Source organism: Diadema setosum, chromosome 3 (genome assembly GCF_964275005.1).
Source record: "Diadema setosum chromosome 3, eeDiaSeto1, whole genome shotgun sequence".
NCBI lineage: Eukaryota > Metazoa > Echinodermata > Echinoidea > Diadematoida > Diadematidae > Diadema > Diadema setosum.
Genome location: NC_092687.1, coordinates 23,205,616 through 23,227,537, shown reverse-complemented (window position 1 = coordinate 23,227,537; position 21,922 = coordinate 23,205,616). Strand labels below are relative to the sequence as shown.

General features: G+C 37.1%; 2 protein-coding genes across 2 annotated transcripts in view; one reads left to right on the top strand and one right to left on the bottom strand.

Annotated features, from left to right (window-relative positions):
* The window catches only part of LOC140246694 (MAM and LDL-receptor class A domain-containing protein 1-like), an 84,844-nt gene extending 78,046 nt beyond the window's left edge, over nt 1-6,798 (top strand). The window contains exons 68-72 of the mRNA XM_072326032.1: nt 1,433-1,522; nt 1,708-1,801; nt 2,998-3,079; nt 3,869-3,934; nt 4,763-6,798. Of these exons, the coding sequence (XP_072182133.1) occupies nt 1,433-1,522; nt 1,708-1,801; nt 2,998-3,079; nt 3,869-3,934; nt 4,763-4,852 (422 nt within the window). The 3' untranslated portion in view covers nt 4,853-6,798. The remainder of the gene's footprint in view (nt 1-1,432; nt 1,523-1,707; nt 1,802-2,997; nt 3,080-3,868; nt 3,935-4,762) is intronic.
* A 2,675-nt stretch (nt 6,799-9,473) lies between these two features.
* On the bottom strand, nt 9,474-20,435 carry LOC140226293 (dnaJ homolog subfamily C member 5G-like). Its single transcript, XM_072306790.1, has 6 exons — nt 20,335-20,435; nt 17,042-17,123; nt 15,752-15,808; nt 14,952-15,104; nt 11,755-11,904; nt 9,474-9,732 (listed from the first exon to the last, which is right to left on the bottom strand). Exons 1-6 carry the CDS (start codon nt 20,433-20,435, stop codon nt 9,628-9,630), a joined length of 648 nt encoding a protein of 215 aa, XP_072162891.1. The 3' UTR covers nt 9,474-9,627.
* Between the last annotated feature and the right edge of the window lie 1,487 nt (nt 20,436-21,922).

Genomic DNA, 21,922 nt, shown 5'->3' with positions numbered 1-21,922 from the left:
GTATCACCAGCAAATATTTTTTCATTCCATTCACCAATTTTTCATGAAGAATGCTTTCTAATACCAATGTGCAAGTCATATTATATTTTGCAGTGTACTCTTATGAAGTGACCTGTGGTGCCCATGATAATTTGCATGTGCTCATGGTTCAAGAATCTTGCTACTTTGAAAGACAATATTTTTGCAGCATGAAATTTTTGTGAATGGGAGCCAACGGCTTTATTTGCAGCATGAAATTTTTGCAAATTGCCTCCAACATTTAATACATATAGTGTAGACTATGCCCGCCTACAGTTTGCTGTTACCACAGGGTTGAGAATTTCAAGATTCAAGCTTCAAATGAGCTGTATATTTTGTAGGTGCACAAGAGAAAATTTGTGTATGCATGCACCATTTTTATGCCTCCGCAACGAAGTGGCCGGAGGCATTATGTTTTCGGGTCGTCCGTCCGTCCGTCCGTCCGTCCCGTTTTGTTTTTGTCGATATCTCAAGAACCGTATGGTGGTTTTACATCAAACTTGGTATGAGGGTATATCCTTGGGGGATAATACTTTGTGTGGATTTTAGGGTCACAGGGTCAAAGGTCAAAGGTCACAGGTTATTTTGTGAAAAAAAAAATTGAAATTTCATGTTTTTCTCCATATCTCGCAAATGGTTCAAGGTATCTTCGTGGAACTTAGTATATATGCTTGTACCGATGGGCAGTGATTATCTAGGGAAGTTGGGGTCATGGGTCAAAGGTCAGGGGGGTCAAAGGTCAAGGTCAACTCCTCAAAATATCACTACTTTCCTTAAAATGCTATATGCCTGAAGGTTTTTTTTTTTTTTTAAACTTGATGTATGGCATGTATTACCCAATATATAATTTTGTTGAAGTTTCTTGCCAAAAGGTCAAAGTTTAAGTGAAAGTGCTAAATTGCACTTTTTCCTCCATATCTCGAAAGTAACTCAAGGTATCATCATGAAACTTACATATTTATGCATGTTCTACCTAACAGTGATTCTCTGTGGAACTGTGAGGTCAAAGGTCAAAGACCAGGTTTAGATAATGCTATTTTCCCATTTGATACTGAAATTATACTTTTTCTCAATACCTTGAAAATTACTCAATGCATAAACTTATAAAAGAGTCAAAAGTCAAGTAAAAATCATCAGTTCCCCAAATACCTGCACTCTGACATTTTAATCATTCATCCAATTGAACCTAGTTCTAGGAAAGTGAACATTCAGCACATTTGTGGCAAACCTGTCATTTTAATATTTTGCCAATTGTGTGAAACTGTCATCACACATTGTCAAGACATTGTACTATAGACCTATTAGGAGAACCATGCATTATGGCGGAGGCATATCAGTCGCCGTAGCGATATATCTAGTTAATGATATACTTTAAAGTTCCCTCTTGCTATTTGTTTCTTCTTCTTTTTTTCAGCTAAAGCCACGTCACCAGGCAGTACTGGAGGGACGACGGTAACACGGCGCTTGCCTACACCGGACAGCCAGACTGGCGACAAGAATAATGGTAAGTTGAATGATGTTAATGTTTGAGCAGTGTTTTTAATCGGTCAGATGTAAGTGAAACAAATCCCTTGGTTTTATGTTCTTGGATTTTGTGTGTGTGTGTGTGTGTGTGTGTGTGACATGCACCACAATTTTGTTGGGATGATATTGTAAGGATTTGTGTTGTGAAACTTATTTTCTTTACAGACACAGTTTACATCGCTGTGGGAGTCGTGGTTGGAGTGATGATCATCCTGGCTTTCCTTGTGATGGCATTCCTTCTGGTCTCTAGAAAGAGACAGTGAGTCCTCGTTTTTTTGTACGACAACATCTTTAACGAGATTGTACAGTTTTGGTTGAGATCTAACTTCAGGTTTCTAACATTTTTTGGTGAAATAATGAGAAACATTGTATGAAATATGAAAGAGCGTGCAATTCCAAGAGGAATTCAACATTCATTTTATGAAAATCGGTTTTGAAATGGCTGAGATATCCAAAGGTTGGACCCACCTTTTATTACAATTGCTTTGTTTTACTTTTTTTTTTTGGGGGGGGGGTGGGGGTGTCTCAGTCATTCCAAAACCAATTTTCTTCAAATAAACTTTCAATTCCTCTTGAAATGGTATGCTCTGTACTATTTCATAAGTGGTTTCTTCGTATCTCACAAAAAGTCAAAAGCCCAATCCTCATCGCCACCAAAACTATACCATCCCTTTAACCCTTTCTGTGCCAGGTACTTTGTACAGTGTGTACAATGCTATGGAGTTTTCTGTGTCAATCGGCACTCAAAGCATACAAAGGATTATTAATAATGCCTTTAAAATCACTACATTAGTGAATGGAGCTATTCGAAACACAGTTTTCATTAATTTTGTTATTGACATCAATTAGTTTGATAGTCAATTATGTACATCATTAACAAGTGCTGTTCATCTATCTGGACTGAGTGCAAGAATGGTTACTTGAACAATTTTACATTGAACTCTGATGTACATTTTTGAAGTACATGTATGTAATTTATTTTATGCTGGAGAGTATTTGAGCAGAATAACATGTCTTAAACCACCCTTAGGGATTTAACCAAATACCTTGGTAATAAAAGTTTTTCTACCCAATGTGTATGCTTTGTAAATAATGTGGAGTGTGTGCTTCTGTACACATGTGCCATGATCACATGCACGTACTGGACCCGAAACATTCTAAATGTCTATCCTACGTGTAGCCTTTGTGTCTTTGTACTTGGCCGATGCTGGTACTGTATATGGCATCTTAAAACAAACTGAGTTCTAACTGTAAGTACTGTCATGCACCTGAATATCAATTCATACCGTCACATGTGCCAAGCTGACACAAATCAACTTAGATTGTTCTCAGGTATGGTCAGGTGCAATGTACATATTATATAGAATTTGAAATCAAGAGTTTACAGAGTTTCACACCCAGAGTTGGAAGTTTATGCTCATTTTAAAGACATATTTTTCTGTAATGATTTGCTAGGGGTAAGACTGCAGAGGAGACAACAGCTATTCCTGGCTCCATGGAGAATCCTGGATATGACACAGACCTTGGAATCACCACGGTAACTACAAGTCCTTCAAACACATTGTAACCTTCTACAACGAGCACAACAGAAGTTAAGATTTTGCTCACATCCAAAGTTTGAGAACGAAGACTGGTGAATCATAATGTGTTTTTGTAAATGCAGAGCAATTATATTTTTTTTTTTGTCACATGTTTTAGTTTGACACATTGTACTTAATCATCTAGGAGAGCAATAGTAGGTTTGCTTGCTGATGCTTGTCAATTTTAAGTATCAATATCTTACTAGAAATGGGAAGAGTTTGCTATCGCTGTCTGGTAAGATGCATCTTATGTTGAAAGACGTTAACATACCAATTAAAATCAGGAGTAATTACCTAACCCATTAGTAACTGAACTGCCCGAACCAGCCAGTCTTATTGCTCCCTAGTACACCCGAAACCGCCCATCCGCTTTTTTTTTTCCCCATAGTTTTATACTTCTATCTTTTTTATTGTTGTAGAATATGTGATTGTTATTTGAAAGAGGTCAAAGGTTAGCAAAAGTATGTCAGAATTACTTCTGTGACACACCATTCTCTTGGTGAAGTCTTAATAGACTTTCATATAAACATAACTTATGATGTTAAAACAAAAATAAACATGCAGTGAGCTATTTTACATAATTTTGAAAGTTGTCGAAATGAGAGTAATATTGCTGTATACCTTCTAGGGAACAATAGGCAATTATATATGGGATCTTAAGTTGCTATGTAGTGTTAATCCTGTCCTCCAGTTAAAAATAGGTTTTTATTAAGCAAGGTTTTGATTTGTCTCATTCTTACTCATAGTTTGCAATGAGTGATATCAACACAGAGATGTTTGGAGCAAGTGGAATATATGCAACAGGTTTACCGGTAAGTGACTTAAACATGCTTCAATACATTGATTCTCAACATACAGTTTATATCTATTGGCAACTACTGTTAGCTGCCATTTCAATTCATTTACTGTTTCAATTCATTTTGGCAAAATAATGAAATTTAAGAAATCAAATCGTATGTGTGAAGCCCTTAACTTTCAGGCAGTAGATATGTTGTTATTTCTATAATGAAAGCCATTTTCAGACATTTTGGGAAAGATTCTGGAGCATACTTCTGTGCTTGTGAGAAAATAGAAAATGCATCTCCATTTGTAATTCACTAAAAGAAAATAGTTGGTTTCATATCAGCTTTGATTGACAAGTCAGTATTCTGCATCATTCAAATTTTATGTGATTTTTTTTTGCATGTTTATTTTGTTTTTATACTGGATTTATCCCATAATTCCCTCTTTAACTGATATGACGACTAACTTTATATTTCATAGATGATGTTTGAAAGTAGTCAAAATAGTGGCAGCATGTAGGGGCCTCTTTGAAAAACAGAAATAATGATTCTGAGTCAGATTATCTACTCAAATGAGTTAAAGGCGCATGGAAGAAACTATGAATTAATTTTGATGTGTGATGCAATCTGCAAAACGAAGTTGACATTAACCCTACAAGTGCCACAATCACATTTACTGGCCTACAACTGGGTACTACAGTGTACATTACTAGCTCACAGCAGAATGCCTATTAACTGGAGGTATGTTTTGGGGGTTACATGAAGAATTGTAGAGATAATGTGCATATTCATATCATATCATGTCATTTTCATATCTCTCTCCTCTCTCATTATCTTGTTTTCTCTTCCCTCACGCAGGATGTGGAGAAAACTGATGAAGGTGGGATCTCCAATCCAACTTACAGTCATCCCGCAGAGTTCCCAATCAACAATGACACACAAGCATAGTCAAAGTCACATTATATTTTAAACATGACCATCTATTGTCAACATTATTCCAGTACTTGAGTCCCATTCAGATTTTTAAAACTACCCTTCTCCTTCAACAATATACCAGTACTTGAGTCTCATTCAGATTTCTAGATACCCTTCTCCAGCTAGTGAAGCCTGATTCCAGTGCTCGAGTCCTGTTCACATCGTAAAGATACCTATTTCTTGTTGACATTATTCCAGTACTTTAGAATGTATGCGATATCTTCTACCCTAGTCCAGACTGTTTGTCAACATGTGCAAAGTTTCATTAATATTTTGTTTCACGTACTATTGTCGTAATCATGTACCAACTTCACTACACATTACAGAAAGTTTTATATAAGAGAGCAGGTATACAATAATAATAATACAAAGAATTGGAGGTATGAAGTAAAAGATATCCACTCTCGAGTTTTAAACTGTGAAGAAGTCCTCCATGGGACATTGATGTGTGTAATGTTCGACAGGGTTTTGCTGTAAGAGGTTGTCTATTAATGTGTGCTTCTGCCTTGCTTTTTATTTCATTCTTATATCCTAAAGCAACTGTTTACCAAGAAATAGGACTTCCCATAGACTTGTTACATAGAACAACCATCAGCCTTTGGCTATGAGTTAAACCATTTGGAATCATACATTGTATTTTATTTTGAATTTATCAATAAATGCTCTGACATACAGTGTATATGTTTATAGAGTATGTTTACAGAGTCATTTCATTTATGTGATTGCCGTAAGAGATAGTTTGTGATTGGTGGAGTATAGTCATGTTACATTGTACTGCCATGTATTCATGTCGTATATCACTATGCAAATGTTGAGCAAGTTTACTCATGACACAAAGTGTTCATTGGAGACAGTTACTGTGCATTCGTTTCATGTTAGCAAAGCTACAAATATTACTCCCAGAAGTGTTTCATGAAAAGAGCATTGTTGGTGCATTTATGAAAATGGAATTAGGACCTTCTCATTCCTATGAAAGTGAAGATAGTATTAAGCTATCAAGAAATTACCTGTACCTTTCCTTCCATAATATTAACTAATAGAATGTAAGGAGAAATTATACAGTACAGTACTGTAAAACACGATATTTCCGCGGCATGAAATTTTCGCGAATTGGAGCCAACGGCCTTTTTCGCAGCATGAAATTTTCGCGATTTGCCTCTAACATTCAATGTGTATAGTGGAGACAAGAACTTTCATGAGCATTTTAATTTCGCGAATCCTGGCTCTTGCAAAATTCGTGAAATTAAAATGCATGCGAACATTCCTCGTTTTACAGTATACAGTTATATACAGTTGCATGATGCAAGATGGACCAATATGATGCAAAAAATTAAAAAAAATAATTGTATCTTAAGGTTAGAGGCCAGACTTATTTGCACGCAGATAACAATCTGTGACCATTTTCAATGGATAAAATGTTAATAGCATGGTATTAACCAATAATAAAGTAAGAAATAATGATTTTGCTCTGCTCATAAATGAATTTCATTTGATTTTAGGGTTGTAAACATTGACCACCATACTTGTACAACATAGCCCTTTTACATGTAACCCCAAAACGAGATACATTTACATTGTATCGGCACACAGGCAGATAGAACTTATCCTATAGGAGGGGTGTGATTATTATTTTGTTGATCTTGTTAATGATCAAATGTTGTATATCTTGCTTTCTAAATCTTTCAAGGTACTGAAATACGCTGCATGGTTTCATGGGGATAAATCTCATAACATGCAGCGAGTTTTAGGAATTCTGCTAATAATTTACTTTGCTCAGGAGTGTCTCCATGCAATAACCTGTTGTACAATGTGATTAAACCCCTATGAATGAATGTTGTGCCAATTGTGTTATCATTTTGTGAAAAGTAATGCAGATGTAAACATTATTAAAGTGTGAGTCGTTATTAAACAAGAACATATATTACAGTAAAAGGAATGTCAGTCAGTTGTGTGTTCAATTTTCATTTATTTCATATTATAGCCAAGACCTTTGATGCAAATATACATTAACCTTTGATTAAAAGAAAAATTATTAAAAAAAAAAAATTATTTACATTATGAAAAGTGCATTTACATTCCAGGCAAGTAGCAGTCACTTTACATGTACTCCTGTATTATCAAATCATCATCATCAAGAAATAAATACTGTATTCACACATGTACATGAATCAAAAGACAATGTACACTCCATTGTATATAATTGGATATACAACACTTGTGTAATATATAACACTGGAGTACACATGTAGTACATAAATGCTGCATTATGAGATCTGTGTCATGTGGAACATATATCGAAGTATGACAAAAGAATATCAGTACATATTGAAAGAAGAAAACAGGTTGTTAAAAAAAAAAATGGTTAAACTGAATGAAACATTGCAATATTCAACAACCACATGATGTGCATATTGTGTTCCTTCAATAAAATACCCTGCTCTTTATTTTCTTTGTCTGTATATGAAGAGTTTGTTTGCAAAAATCGATAAATCCGTTTTTGAAGATTTTGAAGTAAGATCTGTGTCATAAAGTACAAAATAATACCTTTTAAATGATATATTGGTCACTACATATAAAGGTACATTTTTGAACTTACAGTCTAAAGAAGCAACATTATTCTTATTATTCTCTTTATTTTTCTTGACCTCTAATCGCAAATATCTCCATTTGGGAAATATGGACTTATCGGTTTTTGCAAACAAACTCTTCATGTTTCCCTCTCTTCTCTTCTCCATGGATATATTCTATCTTTATCTCTCTCTCTTTCTCTCTCTATCTCTCCCCTTGTCTTTATATGTTTCTGTCTAGTATCTCTCTATTATTGTCATATCTCTCTCTACTTCTCTCTCTTTCTCCCTCCCTGATTTACCTATCTGTACAGTACATGTATTTTACTACTAGATTGCCCTTATTCTGAGCTCCAGAACAGTGGACCAATATCTTTAAAAAAAAGAGAAAACTAATCACAGTATTTTGATTTGCATTATTAAAATAATCTACGGTACGAATGTAATTGGCTATTTGCGGTGTTCAAAAAAATAAAAATAAAAATAAGGAAACAAAATCTGGAATGCACTAACAAGACAAGTCAAACCCACTGGGTCAATTGCAGACTGGTTTTACCAGGAAATGCGGTGGAGTAGAATTGACATAGCCTCGTGTGGACTGAACTTAGTTTCACAATATATGTATCAGTTTTTGTCTACTGTGGAAGTCTACTGAGGAAGTGCAAAATACACTTTGTATTTAGAAATAAGGACACTTATACAAATGTACTTAGATTACAAAAAAAAAAATAATAATACTACTAAGAGTATGTGCATCACAGACACTGAAAACTATGGCCTATAAAACAGAATGAAATAGGCTGAGAACTTTTTTTTTTTCAAAAAATGTAACATATGCCTATATGTTAACTAAAATTGCTCACTTATACTGTATTGTACCGAAAGAATTGTATTTAAAACAGTGCTAATCTCTTCACAAAAGATACATAAGTATGAACAGATACGTATTTAGCATGTGGTCTAAGGTTCCCTTACAGCTCATTTGATAACTACATGGTCATTAAAGGTGGTGTTGACCATTCATGGAAAAGTTTGACCTGTTGCTAGGAAACTAGTTGGTACCATTCAGAGACTGGGAATCTCAGCATCTCAGAACAAAATAATGTAAGGTCCCTGTTGTGACAGTGATTCGCTTTGGTACACCCATCACTGGTCTTATAGCCAATGTTAAGACACGATGCATGGTGCATTGTAACACTGCATGGTGCATTGTAACACTGCACCAACTAGAACTCACAACAGATGGCCGTAAAAGGCCGCTGCACGCTACACGACTTTGCTACAATTCACCAGATCGACGTACAACCTAGAGACCAAAAGTCTGACATCACTAGCCTTGCCAGGGTGTTAATGCCAGTTGTAGAGAATGACATACGGTATTGACTTTTCACCACAGGTCATGGACTTTCAGCCAATCACGCTGCAGTATATGAAATGACGCCAGTACAGTTATAAGACTAGCTATGTCGTCTGATCACATGGTGTGCGGTGTTGAGTCATGCAACTGGTCGTATCATATGACCCTGCTTGCCTCCAGAGTTGTGCCACCGGTTGGATCGCGTGGAGTTTGCAGTGGGAAAGTGTGACACACACAACATCAGATCGGATACCTTGCTGAGAACGGATTACGTCATAATATATGTCTCATGGGCTGTGCTTGGTGGCAGAATAATTCAGCTTCAATCACGGAAATGAAATCACGGAAATGAAATAGGAAACATGATCACAGGGGGTAGCTCGAATAAGGAGCTGAGGGAGCTATATGCATCCTGTTGGTCTTCCGGACTAGGAAAAAAAATACTGGCTATTCAATGATTGAAACTTGCCCACACATCTAATGTCTATATTTTCAGATAACTCCTAAATCAAAAAATAGATTTAGCTCTTGAAAACTTAAGTAGCCATTTAATGGTTGAACTGGTCTGTTAAAAAAGAGGGGGAAATCGTCTTGGCTGTGAAAAGCTACGGAAGATAACGGTGAATCACTGTCAATTGACATACATGTAAAGTAGCAGGCAATGGACATCATACAGCGCGCCCGCTATCGAAGCATCGGAAGAGTCAGTTTGATACTTGGAATGTGCGTCACATTGTGCCTGCCATTCATCCAACACTATAAAAAGACGATACATTGCATCCTCCCCGCTCCCCGCTTCCCCGCTCCCAGGTGAACACGGAAGGTTAAGGAGCGGGCATCGCGAATGCTTCGTTGTGGATGCCGCTTTCCGAGCTCGGTTGGGTTGTCACGGTATCTCCTCTCTTCTCTTCCGCCCTTTCCTTGTCCTCCTACAAGAGGAAAAAGAAAACGAAAACAAACAAACGAAGGGCAAATGCAGTTTAACACCTAGTCACAGTACTGTTAAGATGAGATTAGCTTCGTGCGTTCACACAGATGACTGCGATTAACTGTCACAACGACATCCTGTCTATCCGCCGGTTTTGCTATCGATCTTCCTATCGCCTCGTTTATCTCTTTTGGAACATTGCACGACATTCACTGTGACTTTTTCCTCGGCCTAGACGAGGCAGATGGTTAAACAAGGCCCTCGAATTAAAAAAAAAATAAATAAATAAATAGATAAAAAAATATGTGAATAACGAGTTTTAATGTGTATGACTCAATATATGCTCTCAAATATAGGGTCACTTTCAACCATAACTTAAAAAGTACATATATTTATCAGTCAGTCCGCAGCACCCGATAATTCGCTCGTATTTATTCAACTCGTATGCAAGCCCGCTTTAGGCTTGCATACGTAATGAGCTGCGAAAGGGGATTTTGTCCTTGGGCTTTCGGCTACAAAAATACACCTTATGTTCACAAATTTGGTATCAAATTCAAGGAAAATATGTAAACTATCGTCACATGTTACTCAAATTATTGTAAATGAAAAATATCATAGCGTAATTTGAGCTTGAAAAGTGATGAAAAAAGTAATTCGTGCAGTACACTTTCAAGACGTCAATAAAAATACCAAATTCACCTTGCGTCTCAATGAAAATGCTTTATTTGGTAGTCCATCTCCTAATCTTTGTATCCATGTGAATATCTTGACAATTTGTTGCTTAATCCGGTCAGGAACCAGTAAAATATACATCAATGTCAGTGCTGATCAGCTTGAAACCGTGCAATCTCAAGAGTAAGCTCTCTCATTGGACAGCGCCTGCACTCGGCGCTTGCATTACGTCATTACGCTGCTACATAACGGTTTCACGCCACTTGCGGTTTCTTGGCACGCGTGTAGTTCAAGCGCTGAACGCACGCACTGTCCAATGAGAGAGCTCTTTCGCACCACTGTACACTTTGTGCGGAGCATACTTCTGGCTTAGGAGTGAATTTTACAGACATTTCAAAACGGAAAAACTAGTATAAATCATGCTTGCGTCTCCTTGACTCCAATATATGATGAGTATCTAAGTTTCCTCTCTACGAAAAAGCCAAAATCAGAAACAACAGTTTCTTAATCCGGTCAGGAACCAAAAAAGAACTTTAGATGACAAAATCTTCCGTGAAAAGCAGGTAAAATTTACGCAAATTCAACTGATTATATAGTCATGATAAGATCCGATGTTATAGGCAAATTTAGTATCAAAATAAAGATCAAAGTCTGGAAAACAATTTACCGTGACTTCTAGCCATGACGAATGTATGTACAAGTCGCTACACTGTGAAAACCATAGCCCTATCAAAGTCTCGCAAAATCTCGCACGACGAGACACCTTTCGAACGCAAAGATCGTCAACGAGAGTGCTGAATAAATCTTGCCGGATCGGCTCATTAGCATACGTGCTGCGGACTGACTGTTTATGTCCTGCAAGTAGTTACCCATCTTTGTTTAAATACCTTAGACATCGTCAATTTTGTTAGCACGGAAAAGAAAAAATACTACTACTTACAGTACTATTATTACTACTACTACTACTACTACTACTACTACTAATAATAATAATAATAATAATAATAATGATAATAATAATAATAATAATAATAATAATAATAATAATAATAATAATAATAATAATAAATACAATAAAAACAAGTAAACAAGTAAATAGATGAAATAATAGATGACAAATGGGATATTAATTTATGTTGACGTGAGGTCTTCTTTCATATATAAATACATTGTATTGCAGGAGAGAAGTGGAAAATATGTGTATACGCACTGCATACACGCTAAAAAAAGAAAATATGGTAATTTGTAGATACTTGCAGGGACTATGAATTAAAACGGAAGAGCTCTTAATGGTGGGAATTTTGATAGAAAGACTTGAAGAAAGAGAGAGAGATGAGTACGTGGAACATACCGCCTCGCTAACGTCGGAGAAGTCTGCCTCCTCGTCGTCATCGGGGGCCCGTCGGCATCGCGAGCACAGACCACAGCACCCGAAGCAGCAGAAGAGACAACAGCAGCAGCAGCAGCATCCCGTACAGATTACACAGATGATTGACGTCACCTATTTGGAGCAATAGAACAATAATTGATCATACAGGTTGCATACGATCTGACGGGAACACTCCTCATGATCATACAGCTCGTCACAACAATATTGCCACATGCAATACTTCCATTTGTTATTGCAACAGATTGTTATGACTATGCATGCAACAACTCGGGTGAAAATTTGACTTAAACTCAAAGAGTTTCCGCTGCTGCGGAAGCAGCACATCTCGTCATGAAACGAGGTCGAAGTCATTAATTTATATCAATTTACTAATGAAAATTGACTAATGAAAATCATGCTCAGCCCTCTGTTTTTCAAACTCGAACGGACAAAAATGCAGCCAACTGTGCGTGACTTTTTCATAAATATATCAAGCCAAAGATTGCGCGTTGAATAAAACAAGTTTTATGTACACTAAACTGATGTAGATTATTGTTCATCCCGTCGAGGGGTAACCTCCAAAATTCTTATAAATAATATATTTTTTAAATGGACTTCACTAAAAATGCACTGTAAGCAACAATGGTAAGAACCATTCTTCCACTGGAAGGACGTCGGAAGAACACGATTGTTAATCGGCGAAACGTCGCACGGCGTAAGTTTCAAATCCAGTTTTGTGGCACCTAATAGTTTTTAAAGTTAAACGCATAAATGTACACTCTTTTGTTGTTGTCATATCGTCGCTACTCTTTGGATCTATGTCTAACGGGCAGTGGTTGAAAAAAAAAAGTAATCGTACAAATGCATACAAATTGTCAAACACATGCGATGATTACTTTTATGTCTTAGTAAAGGTTTTCAGACATTCAAACAGTACGAATAAAAACACAAGAAGTTAAAACATGTAATATAATAGAGATCCTATGACAAAGTCTGCAGACAAGCAACCAAGCTCCTCAGAAATACTCGTTATGATGTTTTCTTATTCCAATAATTCTTTCCTTGTCTCGTCTCAGTGAGCCATCTGCAACGAATTCATGAATTCGAATAACATGAGATACATACAAATGGTGGAACCCTCCAGCATTGATTTGCATATTTTATTATCATTTTGCTCGCATTTCACATGTCACTTTCTCATTGTGGTGCATAAGTTGTCCCGTTAATTTAGTTACGTAACCTTTGTCTCATCCTGCAAGTTATTACACATCTCACAAGAGTACAGGAGAACGGAGGCGTTAAATAATTACATTCGTCCATTAGTCGCCACTTTTGCTAGTTGGGTGTTCTTCCACTTCATCGCTTAGTGACTGTCGTAATTTTCATCCGTGAAGCAGAGCAGGTCTTCGAAAACTGTTTCTTGCTTCAAATTCACAACGTGAGTCAATACATAAAATTGTCGATTGTTACTTTCCAATGCAGCCGGGGATTCCTACCGGTTTCTACCGTGGTCGCCTGGTCATTGTCCTGTCTAAAGTCACTTTATAGAAAGGGACGATATGAGGTAAAAACTGAGGTGTCGCCTTTTCAAGCAAGGCTCAGCCTTACTTTTAAACACCATTACAAGATAACGCTTCTCTGACAAGGGAAAGACAGACAGGTGAGGACTGCCGGTGACAGGCTCGATATTCCTGCTAATTAAGGACTAGTGAACAGCGATGGAATTGTGCGTTCCGGTGATAGTCAAGTGCCTTCATTGATTATCAAAACCTGCATGAGCAATGGACCTTCTAATCAGTGCTATCATCGAATCACAGAATTTAAACCATTCCTTGCTGCACGAAGTGGTAAGCCTACATAACCAGGACTCTACCAGGACTGACAAGACATTACGCATCAAGAACTTCAAAGGAGCCATATCAGAAGAAAAATTTCACGAGGTACAAATCTTCAAAGATTCATCGGTAACAACAGGACACGCACTGGGCGCGCGTTTCCGTTTTGCCCGAGGAACGGCGTTTTCTTCTATGTCTCTCAACGCTAATAACACTCATGGATGTCATATGCAGCAGCAGTGGTGATCAAAAGCGATGATCAAGAGGGGGTTAGAGGTGACACTGGCCGACTCGCTACTTCATTGAGCCCGGGGAGACAGATGGATGTGTTCCTGGCATCAGTTTGGAAATTTGGCATGACCCAGATTGGATACAGGTCAGTATCAATCCATGTGACTTTTATACGGGAGTACCCCGAGCCTATATATACCATCATTAAGGTGTTCACTGTGCTTTTCTGCTTCACTCATTGCCATGCCTCCTATCGAGATATAAGACTTGATAAGAACTTTATGGAAGTCCGATGTAAGAAGTTTTGTGAGATGTTGTTGGTTCCGATTAAGGTAAGCAAGAAAAAGAGACATTACGTCATCCTTTCTCTTCCCATCTCACTGCACTCCAGGAATTCAGGCTATGCACTGCCATTACGGAAAGCACCATTGTAGAACCCTGTCACAATTTCACTGTGAAATAGCTCGGTAGCATTGTCGTCCACACACGATGCAATGAGCCAGCTCGTAATTAGCTCTTTGTATACATTGGTACAAATGGTCTTTCCTTCCTATTTTTTCTCAGCTGGCTAGGCACTTCACTTGTCCTGAAAGCAGGATAATGCATGAGCTTGTCCGACGTAACAATTTTTATGGAATTCATGTTCAAACAAAGAAGAAACTTGCGCAGAGCAGGTGACCGCTGGGGTGACCAGTGCATGTCGTTCATTGTTACTCTTCCTCGGCTTTGATTTGGTGCAAAGACTGAACATGTTTTCAGTTTGACTGATTTAGTAGCCATTACGGTGATGGGTCATCGCTGCGACGCTACAAGGTGTTGTCACATGAAAAGCAAAGAAATCTTCAAAAATATCCCTGGATAAAAGACGGTGACTGGTAACTGACTGAGTTGGTCGGCTGACAAGCTGCACTGCGCTCTGTTCTTTTTCCCCTAGTCACCCCGTCACAATCATGTGTGAATGCAGTTCGCGCGCTGGGTAAATTAAAGTCACTCATCTATTCTGTGCCTACCCCCATTTTACCGTTTTCTGAGAATGCATCTAAATGATGTGAATGATTTTAAATGATGTAAAAAAAAACAAACAAAACAAAACAAGATTAAATGCAGATTTACCTTGAAGCATCTACTGTTCACCATGAAGTACCACTTTACGTAGTCCTCGCCCACCTGGTCTGCGATGTAGAGACCCAGAGACCCGTATTCGTCATAGATCTGTTTCTTCTTCTCATCAGTTAATACCTTGTGTGCCCGATTGATTTCTTTAAACTGTTTGGTGTCATGATAATGATCAAAAGTATACATTACAAACAGAATCGGTATTTTCGATTCATAATTTACTAGAATCAAAGAACAAAATCATGATCAATTTCCTTAAATGGAGCGGAGTAAATGTCTAAATGTATTTCTTCCAACTAGCTAACATTTACCGAACGAAATCATCCCACATCAGATTTTTATTGTGTGTTTTTTTCTTTAATCCATCATAATTATTGTCAAAAAAATAATCATTCATCTACAGTAACAGCAAATAAAAATACACGTATCGAAATTAGAACTTCGAAACTCACCACTTGACTTTTGTTAATTGATTTCGTAGAAGACAGAGCTTTCAGATAGATAAGAGATTTTATATCAACGATAATTGTATGCAAAACAAGAAACACGGGGAGAAAGAACTTTGGGTTTTTGTTTGTTTGTGTTTGTGTGTGTTTTGGGGTTTTTTGGTTTGTTTTTGTTTTGTTTTATTTTCTGTTTTGTGACATCCTCTGACTTGCGCACCGCGTACCCCTGATATAACCCATTACATCATTTGAGTAGGCCCTATAGCAATGTATGGAAATGAAATTAACAAAACTTCATTGGCATTACTGGAAAACAAAAGCAACAAGTCACTATTGATTGGTCAAACTTACTTTGTCCTCTGCAGTAGGATCATCTCTGTTTTTATCAGGGTGATACCTCAGTGCTAACTGAAGAAGGAAGAACCACAACGAAGAACCATGATAATATGGTTGTTACATTATTAATCAACACTCACAACCATAGAAACGTAGGACCTACATATTAGATATACGTGACATAGTATCTCTCTAATACCAGCTGATATAGAGTATATCGGGGATGGAGGTTCTGGTAATGTTTACACGATTTGTGGAGTTAACCAACACAGGGGATCGCCGTGCCACGGGGTCTATTTCCGAGATATACCCGGAATATCATGAAACAAAGAAATGGAAATGAAATAAAAACGTTTCATCCTATGATTCATCTAGGCCCAAGGTTCTTAGATTAATTACGTAACCTTTGTCCCACCCCTGCAAGTCGGTTACCTCCTACTCCGTCCATGATAATAGACCATTGATTATGAGAGATTGTGTGAGCATGAGACCTTCAATGATTCGAGAATGAGTTTAATGCTTTGAAGCAGTTTAGCATCGAATGCTGGCGGAACAATCTCTTACTATGTTTTCCTTCGTAAAGTACTGTAAGAAATTGTGCAATACAAAATATCACTGTCATAGAGCTTTAGTCTCATTTCGATCACAGATCCATATCGAATCAGCAAAAATAAATCATATATCAACAGAATGAATTACAATTGTCTTGATAACAAGGTGTTTATTATTACTATTATCATTATTATTATTATTATTATTATTATTATTATTATTAACATTATTATTGCCTATGAATGCTTTAGTTTCAGAGGTACACTATGACTGTGACATTTATTTACAGCTCAACGCTGAGGTATTTTGTAGTGGCACTCTGGTTCTACTTCCATCAAAATCGCAAATGCACATTGCTCACTAGTCACAAAAAGGAAACAAACAACAGAAAACCTATAGGTTTAGAGATAATTATCAAGAACACACTTCAGTTGCAAATCTTATCAGATATGTTTTGGAGTCGTCTTGTCCTAAACTACTGGCTTAATACTTAAGAGATGAAGGCGCCTTTGCCAGCATTACGAAAAGTTTGACAAAATGACGTGCTCACCTAACTTGCGTCCTGTAGTCAGACTGTGGACAAAAGGATATTTTTCATGATTTACCTACTAAGCTGTAATATCATTGAAATCGACGACGAACTATTAGGTAATGCGCACTTACTGACACTTGTATAGACCACTTTGCGCAGATAATTTTGTAACAACAGACACAAATTTCTTGTGCGTGAGAAATCATCAGAAAGAAACTTACTCTTCTGTACGACTTTTTGATCTGTTCATCAGTGGCATTCTTTGTGAGTTCGAGTAATGCGTAGAGTGACTCCCCTGACACGCTAAGAAAGAAAATAAGATTAAAAAACAAAACAAAAACAAGACACAAAGAGGGAGGAAATAAGTGTGAATATAATTATTATATAGTGAGCAAATACGTGTATGAAACATGAATATGCGGGAACAATATGAATCAGATGTGTCTGTAAGCTGCAATATGTCGTGTATAACGGCTTAACTTGAGAAAACTGACATAAGAGGAGAAAATCCAATGTAAACTTCACTTGAAGAGAAATATATTCAAGGAAAAATTTGAGAATGATGGTGGGGCATATCATTTCCATTGCATCACTCATTTCGTCAATATTGACTGGTCGCTGTTTAGCTATTAAAATGTATATAATGATCCATCTCTTTCATGTCCCATCTTGTCTCATTTTGTGCCTCCTGTTCGCTCCCCCTCCCTCGCTCTTTGTTACCCCCCCCCCCCCCCCACACACACACACCTCCATCACACTTGCGCCCAAGTCTTTATCTCAAATCGAAGGATATGCAAACAGCATAATCTTTCTTGAGAACAAAGTGTAACGTTCAGTTTGGTATGTATGCACTACTTGCCAATATGCGGCGTAGGTATGCTCACACGTAATTTCAAGTTTATGAATGGACCTTTGATGTTCATCTTAATATGTAATATCTGAATTCCTCATCTCGTCCATCACAACACACATTTATTGTGTTCAGAATGTTTTCTCGAGTGTAAATAATTATTAAGAATGTTTTCACGAGTGTAAATATTCAGAATGTTTTCACGAGTATAAATATTCCGTATATGGAGCGATCTACTAGGAACAGCCGACGAAAAATAGACTCGACCTCATCTCATGGCAGCCTAGCTGCTGTATTCATTGAATACATCAAAATACTTCTGACTCTCGTCAAACACATACGAAACATAATATGGTTGATGTAATGAACTATGTAGGCCTGTTACATTGGTCGTGTTGTAGGTCTTGTATTTAGTTCTGGGTCATCTTTTCGCTTCTTATCACTCTCTCGTCTTGGCCATCTCTTCCTCATCATCTGTCGCTCTTGTGTGTGTGTGTGTGTGTGTGTTTGTGTGTGTGTGTGAGTGTGTGTGTGTGTGTGCGTGTGTGTGTGTGTGTATGTGCTTGACTTTCTCCATAACCGTCATCGTTAAAGGCATAATTTACTATTTGCAGATGAAACAAAAACCCAGCATCGTATAGTGCTGTAAAAAACTGCTAAAATGTGAGTTAGGGATAGAAATGACCACTGTAAAAATTTGAATCCGTATTTCCGATGTTAAGTATGGTTAAATACACAAAATGTGAACAGTAGTTATAATAAAGACGCTTCCAGACTAAACCGTCTACAGTTATGATTTATCAAGAAAAATACTGATATATATCTCCTTATATTTTAGGCTTTATTGCAAAATTCTTATGGGAGGATGTTTTGAGATGCAACAGACCTACACATATGCATCAAATGTGATATCTTGATTTTTTTTTTTTTAAATCACTGCTCCCAAAGGTAAACTGGACCAGGCTTGATTGATCGTCCTTCGTTCATATGTCTTCTCTCTCCCTCTCTCCTCCTTTTCCTTTTCTTCTTTTAATCCACCATTTTTTCCTTGACTGCAATTTCAACCAGCGTATAAATGAACACAAAATCAAATGGTGTCTACTCTGTCTTCTTGCCAATTTCCAAATTGCTAAGACCCTATAACCTTTGCTGTATCCAGTATACAGTATATTGATTAATATGTAACAAAATGTAGTTAAGTTTAATTCTTTTGTTTGCTTATGTCATTGATCTGAAATTGTATGAATCATATCACTGTAAATGTATCGTAATTTATATTTTGTGTATATACAGGGCGCCATTGTAAAGCAGTTAGCAAACTGAATGTGCCTATCCTGTATTTTTAAAGAAAACATGAATAGATATTAATAAATAAATAAATAATTTCTTACACTTACATAATATTAGATTCAAGGTATACACACGTACCAACGAATTACTAATTGTTTATACAATCTTAATCTAAACATGGCTTCTTTCATTTAATCTATTAACATGCTTCCTCATTCGATGGTTTTGCATTAACAGATATCTCATCTTGTGTGGAAATAGTTGATGTTTAAGATACAATGACTAGGGAAGTGATTGGGAAGAAATTGCGGTTTGACCCCCCCCCCAAAAAAAAAAAAAACAACAACAACAACAACAACAACTATATATATATATATATATATATATATATATATATATATCACTTGGTGATTCTATCCTACTATGAAAACTGAGTGCTCGATGTCCTCAACGGAAGAACTTTAGACAGAAGTAATGAAACAAGTTTACGCGGTTGACTGCAGGTTCATCCGTATTTATTGCAACTCTGAGTTTCATGCAACCTCCGCATGATTGCACCTCATGGAGGTTGCATGAAACTCAGAGTTGCAATAAATACGGATGAACCTGTAGTCAACCGCGTGAATTCGTTTCATTACTTATGGATATATATATCTATATATATATATATATATATATATATATATATATATATATATATAAAATCTTCTGATGGGATAGTTGCCTTTCTCGACCCTATGAGAAGCAGAAGTTCGGTCTTGAACCACAAATCTTACAATCAGTGTCTATTCTTTAACATGCTGGTCAGGACATTGCAATTATTGTGATTATTTTTTTCTATTTGCCTAAATAGGCATTTCGGGCAATAAGGGAACATAGACCTCTTTAAGCGGGCAAGTGTTCAAAATATTTCCCTTGTCTAGCGCCGAGATTTAGTTGTCCACAGCGAGTGGACATAATATAGGTTTGTCACACCACGCCGGTGATGGGATATATAGCATTCCGCATTATACACAGTACATTATTGACTGGAGTGCACAATGGTAGTTTAAACCTAGCCATGGATTATGCAAACTTCGATTGCGTATACAGCAAATTTGATAAGAAAGACATGCTGACATGCGCATGTAACAAGGTACATGTTTGTATTTACACTTGTCTAGTCCATGGACTAAATTTTACATTGCGACTTTGATTTGAATTATCTTGTGATTTCTGGTTATTTATGTCTTGTATTGCCTGTGTGGTTCTATGTGGTTATATAATATGCAGTCAAACCTGCTTTAGCGACCACCTGTCTATAACGGCCACTCTTTTCTACTCCCTTGGGGGACCACTATAGACAGGTTTGACTGTATCTCCACATCTCCTCACCTCATCGACCGGGCATCAGACTGTGCTTTGGTGGTGTTTTCCTGCCCGGACTGCTCGGCTTCCGCCTCCTTCTCCGAGGGATTCTTCTTCTCTTCATCCATCATTCACTCCTTGATATGCCAGTCTTGAATCAACAATCTTTTCGTTTACTCTGTCTTGAAGAATAAGATGATCTTGGCCCTGTCTTCTAATATATGATGCCGTGCTGCACATGAAGTCCTAAACATCTGACAAAATGAAAATGAACACGGAAGTCTTATGACGCACTAGTTATTATTATAATCTAATATCTAACCACAAAATAAATATGCAGAGACTGCAGAACCGACAGAGCACTAAAATGAACCCTTGCATGCTGAAAAAGTGATACCATAGTACAGTATTCATCGAATTACAATCTATGTACACCAACAGTAGTGGTTGAACATGAAGTACTCGTATTAATAATAGTAGTAGCAGGTATAGAAGAAGTAGTAGTAGTATATAGTAGTAGTACTAGTAGCAGGGGGCGGATCCAGGAATTCCGTAAAGGGGCGGCGCCTTTACAAAATTAAAGGGGGGCGCACGCGTCCCCCCCCCCCTTTCTTTTTAATTCTTTTTTTTTTAAACAAAAAATAAAGCGGGCGCGCTCGCCCGGTGCGCCCCCTTTGCATCCGCCACTGAGTATAGTAATCATAATAGAAGTTGAAGTTGTGAAGTAAATTTTTTGATAGTGATGTATTTTTAATCAAACAGTATATCAAATCGTAGATCTAATTGGCATAAAAAAAGCTATGGGTAAACAGTCCCTCTGAACAATTAATAATCAAGAATTCATTCATTTCTCAGAAATACAAATGTACGTCGAGAACTGAATCCCTGCAAGGATTCAAAAGTTATTGTACAAGAAAATTCGGAGGAGGTGAGAATCCCTTAACATGTATGCCGTTGTGGTTTAAGACTATACTCTCTACAAACAATGAGCCAATTGCTTATTTAAGAGAAATATATATATATATATATATAATGTGCACGATCACTTTAACAGAGGGACAACCTTGAAAAAGGCCTTCACGCAACTTTCAAATGTACTGAGAAACCGGCTTCTCAATATTCGATAGACAACACGTATCACACATTCTGATATGATTATTACAATAATGATGATCGAAGGGATTCGCTTCGACATTTTGAGCGTACTGTATGGATGGTTGTGGTTAGAAATAAACATTTTGACAAAGTATGGTTGCGCTAGTACGTTTGTAAAGATCAGTAGTATGCACCTACATGTTATTATAGCTAGAAAATAAGAAAGATAAATACTCTGAATGTTATTTCTTCTAATCAACGTTGGTTACTATTGTTAAAGGTAGGGGATACCTTTTACAGACCTCCCAAAATGCAGCAAAACATTAAATATGAACCTCAGGGGACTTGCTTAGGCCACTGCTGAGAAATTTGGAAGTCAACAGTTATCTACAGTTTGAATAATGCACAAGACTCAACTACTCAGTAGTTCTGTGTGTCAGCCACACTTAAGCTTTTTTGTTGCAGTCTTCTGTATTTTTTATCTTTAAACACAAATCTAAAAGTATAAGAGCTGATGTAT